Source organism: Myxine glutinosa, chromosome 1 (assembly GCF_964187855.1).
Source record: "Myxine glutinosa chromosome 1, kmMyxGlut1.1, whole genome shotgun sequence".
In the NCBI taxonomy this organism is placed as follows: Eukaryota; Metazoa; Chordata; class Myxini; order Myxiniformes; family Myxinidae; genus Myxine; species Myxine glutinosa.
Window position 1 is genome coordinate 366,818,078 of NC_136261.1, and position 10,000 is coordinate 366,828,077.

Sequence of the window (10,000 nt, forward strand, 5' to 3'; positions counted from 1 at the left end):
CGCAAGCCGTTCGCTTTGGACCAAACCATTTCATGTAAATAGAGGGGGGGGATATAATTTTAGATATAGATATAGTACGGGCATGCCCTAGTCTTATAACAATGGCCAGACAATTAGGGTTGGAAGACAAGGGGGGCAAAATGGTACTCATTGGGAGTAAAATAGAAATCCTCATTGGGCAATCAGCGTTGCCATGGGAACAAAAATAAATAAAATCATGATAAGTAGAGATACATTCAAAGTACACCACCCCCATGCAAAATAAATAAATAACATGTCCTCCGGTGCCTGGTGATACCGCTGTGCAGCACATAGAGACGATATTGGGAGGGTGAGGTGTACAATAATTGATTAATTAATTGAGTAATTAAAATAAATAAACAATAATCTTAAAATAATTAATTTATTAATCAATTGGCTAATAGCATAACTAAACCACCAGTGTTTAATCCGCAGCTGTAACCTTTTGAAACTTAATTAAACAAGTAATTCAGTGAAATTTTAAAATATTGATTAAATGATTAATCAATAAATCAAAAATAGCCTTTACAGCCAAATCACTTGGTCATTGTCATGTCCAAATTTCAGCTTCCTAACTCAAAAGGTGCCTGAGATATTGCCCAGAGGAGAAAGGAAATAAATAAGTACTTAATTAATCAGTAAGAATTAAGTAATTAATCAATTAATTAATTAAAAATAAAAAACCGTTTTTTCCAAGGTACTTGCTCACGATTGTGCCAAAATTTCTGCTTCCTATCTCAAAGGATGGTTGAGATATCGCCCGGACAAACAAGAAAACAAACAAGAAAGAAAACAAACAAGAAAGAAAACAAACAAGAAAGAAAACAAACAAGAAAGAAAGCAAACAAGAAAGAAAACGAACAAACATACAAACAAACAAGAAACTGGAGTGAAAACTGATTACTCCCTTTCAGCGCGTGTCATCACCGGGCCCACTTCGGTGCCCGGCGATGACGTCATGCAGTGACTGGAGATGGAAGAGGAAAGGAGCGGTGTACAACAGATCAAACTAAACCAGAGTCTGGAGCGAGTCTGTCTTAGACCAATAACAATTGTGCACATTCTGAGGTCATCCCTGTCATAGATGATTCACGCAGGTGAAGAGCAACACTCGTCTTCAGCTGAAACTGTGTACGTGTTGATGTTCATCGGTGGGTAGTTTTGACGTAACACAAAGAGTGCGAACGAAGTGTCTTATGCCCACCAAAGCTGTGGAGCAGGACATCATATATCAAAATCCCTGTGGCCTTTGATAAATCCAAATATCAATGGAACACTTATGTTATTTTGTGAAAGTTTGTAGTTTTTTGTCTGTTTTATATTTGTGCAAAATCCTATATTTAACAAACGCAAAATAACTTTCTGCTTCTCATCTTGACCAGTGATTCCCATGTAAGTGAGCGAGTTCCTTGCATATCGTTTTTTTGTTTGTCTGCTCTCATATCATTCCTCTATCTCCTTGCAAATTGAGTAGTCAATATCAACTTTTAAATTGGACATCAGCCGCTATTCTAATGTCAAGATCAGGTATCGATCACAAACATAGTTGCACAGACCCCACACTCAAACCTGTGCATGAACAACGGGTATATGCATGTAAAGCAACATCAGTTAGAGGGCATGCATGTTCCCTTACTCAATTGCTACATTTCGAAACTTAAACGTTTTGGAGTAAAAGTCCAGATGTGTAAAGCGATCGAGGAACATGGTAAGCCGGTATCTGGCGACAATGAGGATGAATGGAAGCCATTCAGGGATTCCGTACACAATGCTGCCCAAAACCAGAAATCATCCAGGAACGTTTTCATGAAAATGATGGAAAGAGCTAACCGAAACTTCTGCGTGAGAAGCACACCCTCCATCTCACTTGGTCGAGTAAGCAATCATAACAAAGGCTGCTCACCACGAGAAATTCAACAAACTTCAAGCAAAATTGAGAACCACATGTACCAGATGGCTGAGTAATAAAGCAGCTGAAACACTTCAAATGCGTACCGACAAAATGGACATGAGGAGGATTTATGAGGTCTTAAGAATGGTTTAGGCTCCATAGTCCGATGGCTCGTCACATATTACGGGCGCTGATTAAACCACTCAACTAGACAAGGTTCAAATCTTAGATTGGTTGGCCGAATACTTGGGAAAACTTCTTGAACCACAAGTCCAGCATAGATTGAGGCTCTCGAGGAATGTCCGCAACTTTCCTATAAAAGAGGTCTACCCTCGCCAGAAACCTATAACGCAATAAATGTCCTTTGGAGTGGGAAAGCACGTGGCTCCGATGTTATTCCTGTAGGAATTTACAAAGCTGGAGGAAATCACCCATCAGAGTCTACAACGACAACCATCAAATGTAGCACAAGCAAGGAATCCCACCATCATTTAGAGATGCATCCATCACACACCTTGTCAGAGTTAAAGAGCAACTAATACGTGTGTGTTTGACAATCACAGAGGTATTTTCCTCCTCGTAACTGGAGGAAAAGTTAGTGTCAGGTTCTTATTGACCTATTACATCTGCCAAGTTGCTGAGGGATCTCTTCTTGGCAGCCGTTGTGGATTCGGTAAAGGCCGATGTACCACTGGCGTGATCTTCGCTGCCCGAAACAGCTTCAGGAAAAAGGCAGCGAGAAGAACGTTGATCTCCATTACATGTTTGTTGACCTCATAACGGCCTTTGACAAGGTTATCAGACATCTGATGCATCTGCTATGAGTCTGAGAGGTCGGTGCTTCAGTCATATAGTCATACGAAAGACTTCAAAAATGGCACGTGCTGCTTCTTTGCATGAGGCACAGAATTTTCGAAAAAAGAGAACATGCACAATCATAGGTTGGCAACTTCATGGGCCTAAATGCCTATATGAGACAGATGGAGTGTGATGGTAACGTAAAGTTTGGAACAAAAATAATCCTGCACGTAAATACAGGACATGGGCCTAACAGACATTCAATGTCACTCTTGGTCACATATTGGACTCCTATAGCCACCAGAGGCCCATCATCGAAACACTAACCAATGGAGATGAATTCAAAATGGCTGCTATAGTTGAGTATGCTGGGCAACCATAATCAATGGGTTCAGGTGGGATCATGGATGGGGATGGATAAAATTATACGAGATGGTAGTGTATTGCAAGCTTGAATCCCTGCTGGTAAGAGTGCAGGGATTGAGGAAGGAGGCTCCACACATGGGAGAAAATAGAGAAAAGCAGAAGGGCTAGGTTTTTGGACTTTCACTATGCAAGGAATTGCTGTAAATACATGTGTGACTGGAGGGAGTAGGGAGGGATAGAAGGATGAAAGAGAAGAGGGAGAAAGACATGCATAAGAAAGGTAGTTTTTGTTGTTTTTGTCTTGCTCCACGCAGTTCTCTCGAACGAGGCCGCTGCACGAAGATAGCCAATTGATCTCCCAGGAATGACCCAGAGATCCCCCACATCCAGGGTGATGAACCCCCGCTTTCATGAAGTCAGGGCCATGACAGAGTTAGAGAAAGAGAAAGAGAAAGAGAAAGAGAGGGAGAGAGGGAGAGCGGGAGAGGGGGAGAGGAAGAGGGGGAGAGGGAGAGAAGGAGAGGGAGAAAGGGAGAGAGGGAGAGAGGGAGGCGGAGAGGGGGAGAGAGAGAGGGGGAGAGGGGGAGAGGGAGAGGGGGAGAGGGAGAGGGGGAGAGACAAGAGGGAAAGAGTTGGTCCATGGGGACTGATCAGCACTCTGACTGTGACTGCACTGCCCTGACAAATACGGGCAGCAGGGGAATATGGGGAAGATTTAGCCACCAACTTGCGTTGGGGGGTACAACCACCATGAAAAGGCATCCCCAATAGTCGCAGGATGGTAGTAGAAAACAATGAGGCCACCAACCTGTCTGTGAGGAGAAATCACCAGACCCATTGTGCTCCTGCTTCTTTGTGGATGAGGACAATGATGTTGAGAACTTTTTTGTTCCACAGCATGCAGGAGAAAGGACAGGAGATCAGAACTCTGAAGAACTACTGATGAAGGCCATTTACACTGTGAGAGATTCAGATTGACAAATGGAGGATGCCAAGTCTATGGCTGGTTTCGGAAGCCACCTTTGATATTTGGTCTCCTCAGGAACGGTCACAAACGATGGTGAGGCCCAGATGTTCAAGAGACCGAGCCACTCCCAGTGCTTGATCTCCAAAGAAAAACGCAGACGAGGTTGTCAACTATCCTTCTGTAGAGCAAACTCGAAATGTGATATTTACTTGGATTGAATGCCATATAATCATTTAGAGGTATAGTTCGTGTACATAATCCATAATTCCATTCCTCTTTTACCCCACCTCTGGAACAAACTCCCACACTCTCTTCTATCCCACTCCTCCCTCCAGGTCTTTAAAACATCTGTTCACCACCATCTCTTATCCAAAACATCCTTCCTTTGTTCATCCCCATCCAAAACTTTGATCTTTTCTACCCCCGTTAATTCACCCGAGATCCACTTTCAGTCGGTACTGAAATACCGACTTCTTTCCTTGAAGTCCTAGCAGTGCCCATGTGTTTTATACCTCTCCCACCCCGCCCACCCCTTCCCATGCCTCCTCCCCCCAAGCCCTCTCCCTCCCACAGATATCCCGATGTCCCTGTTCTCGACTGTTGTACTTGTGTGCTTCCCTCTCTCTCCCCATCTTGTCTCACGCTCCCTTTGTTATATGTTTTTTTTTATGTATCCGTTTGTTTTTATGCGATTAATGTTAGCTCTTACACGAGCCTCGATCTTGTATACCAATTTTTTTTTTTTTTTTTTAAATAAAACAATACCTTTACATTAATCAGTTAACTCCTCGTTGAGCAAAAACTTATTTATTTAGAAAATCTGCTTTATGTTAATTCGAAGGACTGGAGTCTGTTAATGTCTGTCGGTGCAGATTTCCTAACTTACATGGATGCCGGCCGGCTTACGACAGAATGCGTATCAGAGCAAATTGCTTCATATAGCCTTGTGAGTGCAAGTTGAAGAATCTTACCCACTCTGGTTCACTCCCTTGTTCTTCTTGGGTTTCTCGTAGGGCTTGTCTAGAGAGGATTCAGTCCAAGCTCGAGGCTTAATGGGCGAGCTGTCGTAGTTCTCCATATCGTTGCGCATCTGAGACGGCGTCCTGTGGATTTGTGTGCCCTCTAGCGTCACTGGCCGGTTGTGCAACGACGGGCACAACGTTGGCATGCACTGAGGCATCGGATGGCTGTGGAAGTGGAATTGTCCTGTCGTGCTCATGTAGGGGGAGTACACTGGGATTGGCTCGACGTACATGCGTGGAGAAGGTGGTGGTGAGGGAAGCACATCTTCGCCCTGATATCCTTGGGACGGAGAATAAATAAACAAGAAGACGTCATGCAGAGCACGATACTTGCAAAATCCCCCCCTCCCCCTAAAAAGGTTTCCATTAATACAGCAAATTGTCCATTTCATCAAGATTAAAATTGACGATCTTGATCAAAGCTCGGATGAAAGGGATGAAAAGTGACGATTTTTCAGATGAAAAATGATGATTTTAAAAGTTTGACCTGAGTTGACCTTTGACCTTTTGATCTTAAATATAGTTGGTTTCCCAATTCAGTGAGGTACTGTACAAATGCTGTTCAATTGTCAAGTCAATCAGATGAAAATTTATGGTTTTTCAGATGAAAATTGATGATTTTGGAAGTTTCACCTTGAGTTGACCTTTGGACCTCAAAAATAGTTGGTTTCCCTATTTCGTGACTCGATATGCAAATGCTGTTCTATTTTCAAGTCGATCGGATGAAAATTGATGGTTTTTGAGACGAAAAGTGATGATTTGGGTAGTTTGACCTTGAATTGACCTTTGACCTTTTGACCTCAAAAATAGTTGGCTTTCCTATTTTGTGACTCAATGTACAAATGCTGTCCTATTTTCAAGTCAATCGGTTTTAAAATGGCGATTTTAGAAATTTGACCTCCAGATGACCTTTCACCTTTGACCTCAAAATCAAGTGGCTTCTCAATTGCGACGACCTCTACAACTTGGTGAAGTTTCGTGGCGATCGGTTTAGAATTGTGACCTGTAGGCCAGTGACAAACACACAAACAAACAAATAAGAAAACGTCATGCGGAGCACGATACTTGCAAAATCCGTCCCCCCCACCCCCCGCCCGCCCCCCCCTCCCAAAAGTTTTCCATTGATACAGCAAATTGTCCATTTCATGAAGATTAAAATTTACGATATTGATCAAAGCTCGGGTCAATAGGAAGAAAAGTGACGTTTTTTCAGATGAAAAATAATGATTTTGGAAGGTTGACCTTGAGTTGAGCTTTGACCTTTTGACCTCAAAAATAGTTAGTTTCCCTATTTAGTGCAATGTGCAAATGCTGTTCAATTTTCAAGTCAATCGGATGAAAATTGAAGATTTAAAAAACTTGGCCTATGTTTACCTTTTGGCCTATGTTGACCTCAAATATACTTGGTGGTTGAATTCAGTGACCAGATATGCATGTCCTTTTCAAATTTCAAGTCAATCAGATGAAAATTGAGGATTTTAGAAATTTGGCCTAAGTTGACCTTTTGGCCTATGTTGACCTCAAAAATACTTGGTGGTTGAATTCAGTGACCAGATATGCAAGTCCTCTTAAAATTTCAAGTCAATCGGATGAAAATTGAGGATTTTAGAAATTTGGCCTATGCTGACCTTTTGGCCTATGGTGACCTCAAATATACTTGGTGGTTGAATTGAGTGACCAGATATGCAAATCGTCTTCAAATTTCAAGTCAATCGGATGAAAATTGAGGATTTTAGAAATATGGCAAAGTTGGTGACCTTTGGCCTAGGTTGACCTTTTGACCTTTTGACCCCAAAAACAATAGGCTTCTTGCTTATGACCAACTCTACCATTAATTTGGTTAAGTTTCGTAACGATTGGTTTAGAATTGTGACCTGTAGGCCGGTGACAAACAAACAGACAGACAGACAGACAGACAGAGAGACAGAACCACAAACGCAACCAACCAATACACTTGAAAAATCTTCGATTTTGCAAGTAATAAATAATTACATACAGGCATGAAAAGGCATTTTTATCGTTTCACCAACTGTTCCGCCACGCAGCATGCCCGATTGCACATTTACCACCGGGAATCTCACCGGAATTCTGCAAAACGATCCCATCCACGAAAGAACCATCCTCAGAATGTCCTTTGCCATTTGAGAGAAAGGACTGGTTTGCATAATCTGTCAGTCATTCAACAAAATGGTCACAGCCAAGTGGTATTATTTTATTAACAATTAATTTCAGGCCTAATCCCCCAAAACACGCCCACAAAATTTGATACCCTTGCAGCGAAAGATGTACTAATCTTCTCTCTGGTAATAATATAAGCTGATTTTGCTTGTATCCATGCGGATATACCTTCCGCAGCAAACGTCGATGGCGTCTTCCTGATGGACATGGTCGCTCGCCTTTGCAGGGGGTTGTGAACGTTCTCAATGGCTTGGTGGTTACGAATGGAGTGATCTCGGTGATGAAAAGCATCTGGGCCCACACACGGCTGGGACATCTGCTGGCGTGCTTCTTGGACCGCTTGCAGCTGCAATTGCAAATTTGCACAACAACAAAATAAAATGTCTTGTTGCAATGTCAACAACAAAAATGCACTCCCATTGATTCAACGCTCATAATGTGAAACGTCAGGTTATAGTTTGTAGGCAGGTTAGGAGTCAGAATCAGATCAGACAACTCAAAGGTAAGTGCAGTCCCACTCTGACATCGTGCCAGCTTGATGTCCTCTATAATTGACGAAATCAACAGGACATTGATTGAAGTATGCTAACCGCAGTGGGAAGCAAGGAGAAGCTTGCGTTTCGGGCAGTAAACTTCCCGTAGATTTAACCGAATGTTCTACCTGACCACCGGTGCAGATCGACACAAGTCTTCACGAGCAGGACTATTTCTTCATTCCATGATATCCTCTGTAGCCTACTCCCAACCCACTTTCTACCATAAGCAAAAAGTAAAAATAGCACCTATTTTATATTATTGTTCCTTTACGATCACTCAGTGTTGTTGTTGTATAGCCCCGGACAGTTCTCTCGAACAAGAACGCGGCAAGGTGACAGCCGATCGATCTCCCAAAAGCGACCCAGAGATCCCCTGCATCTAGGAGGGTGTAACCCTGCCTTCACAAAGTCAAGGCCAATACAGAGGAGAGAGAGGGAGAGAGAGAGAGGAGAGAGGAGAGAGAGAGGAGAGAGAGGGCAGAGAGAGAGAGGAGAGAGAGAGAGGAGAGAGAGAGGAGAGAGAGGGAGGGGAGAGAGGAGAGAGAAGGCAGGAGAGAGGAGGGAGGAGAGAGGAGAGAGGAGAGAGGAGAGAGGAGAGAGGAGAGAGGAGAGAGAGAGAGAGAGAGAGAGAGAGAGAGAGAGAGAGAGAGAGAGAGAGAGAAAGAGAGAGAGAGAGAGAGAGAGAGAAAGAGAGACAGACGAGAGGCAAAGGGCCGGTCCATGGACACTTGGATGGTTCTTCCAAATTAAAATTAGAAAAGTCATGCTCCTAACACTTAAAAGTTTTTGTATGTATGAGACAACCCTTGTGCTGAAAGTTTAAGCCATTTGGACTGAATTTAAGGCTTGCACACGGAGTTTGTATTTTCACATATTTGGCTCGCATAAATGTTTGGAGTTGATTTATTTATTCTCCTCTATACTTGTGATTTTGACCATTACAGTTGACCTATGACCTTGCTATGCACTGCACATTTTGAAGCTGTTTTTAAGTTAATTGAATACAGTACAGCTGTACTCTGGTGTATGCAGTTGCTCTCATTGAAGAGTACAATCGTTTCCTGACAAGGGATGAACAGCAAACGCAATATCTGCTTCAAGTTGTGACAGAACATCGCAAGAGGTTTCCCGATTGCAGGAAATCAACACTTATCAGGCAACAATGAGTGGCTGGCAACCATGAGTCACTGTGCAACCCCAAAAACTTGATGTATTCAAAAAATATTTCACATGCAGAAGTCTTACCTCAATACCAAAAAAAATTAAAGGTTTAGGAGTAAAACAATTCAATTTTTTATTTTGCCTTATGTAGCAAAGAACCACCCTAATGGACACTGATCGGCACTCTGAACGTGACCACGCTGCCCTGACGAATCCGGGCAGCAGGGAAGAATGGGGAAGATTTGGCCCCCGATTTGCGTTGAGAGGCACGAATAGGCATCCCCAATAATTGTGATCATGCAGTGTTGCATCATACTGTGCTAACACATTACCACATGTGACAAGTGGTCCCAACACAACTTGCAATCCAAGTCAAAGCCACATCAGTACCCATTACACACATCCCACCATTAAAAACACAACTGTCCTTGCAGAATTCGTCCGCAACAACGCAAGATAACAAAATTAGCACAGAGATCGTATTCTCGGATCATGGAATAAAGGGCATAATAACACAAATATGGAGTCGTGTGTTTAAATGATCCAGCACGACACCAGAAACACACAAATTGGGGCATGTTGCGTACCGGTGCAGACACCATTCTTTGCTGCTGGATGGGAACCATTCTCCGCTGAACTCGAGGCTTTTGCTCTCCGGGCTTCAATGGATATTCCTTTGGTAAGTGCCCAGTGACGTTCTGCTCAAGACAAAGCAGGCAGCGGATGGGGAGATAGAGATATCATGTAGGCCCAAGTGAGGGTCATTGTTGAGAAATGTTCTACACAAGGTCATTATTTTACTTATCATTGCAGATCTCCCCTAGGTCTGTTAATGGACAAACCTGTTTCTACTGTTACTCTAACACTCGGCTGATGCGAGAGGGTGCCATTTGGCATACGAATATGTGTGAAGCACTGAATCGGGTACACCTAGCCAGAAAGGCTTGGCTTTTCGACATTTGTGTCAGCAGAAACTCTGGAAGGGCAAACTGTTTCCTTCCCATAAAAGGATATCCTGAAGCTGTTTTCACAGCTCTGCTCGTAAGTGGGATTACTTGTC

At 43.0% G+C, this 10,000-nt stretch overlaps 1 protein-coding gene across 2 annotated transcripts in view; it reads right to left on the reverse strand.

Moving 5' to 3' along the window:
- LOC137414822 (FERM domain-containing protein 4A) overlaps positions 1-10,000 on the reverse strand; it is a 300,724-nt gene that overhangs the window by 9,991 nt on the left and 280,733 nt on the right. For both annotated transcript variants that reach the window (XM_068100360.2, XM_068100351.2), the window contains 4 exons: positions 9,528-9,638; positions 7,412-7,589; positions 7,147-7,233; positions 5,015-5,345 (listed from right to left, as the gene is read on the reverse strand). In XM_068100360.2, the coding sequence (XP_067956461.2) occupies positions 5,015-5,345; positions 7,147-7,233; positions 7,412-7,589; positions 9,528-9,638 (707 nt within the window). The remainder of the gene's footprint in view (positions 1-5,014; positions 5,346-7,146; positions 7,234-7,411; positions 7,590-9,527; positions 9,639-10,000) is intronic.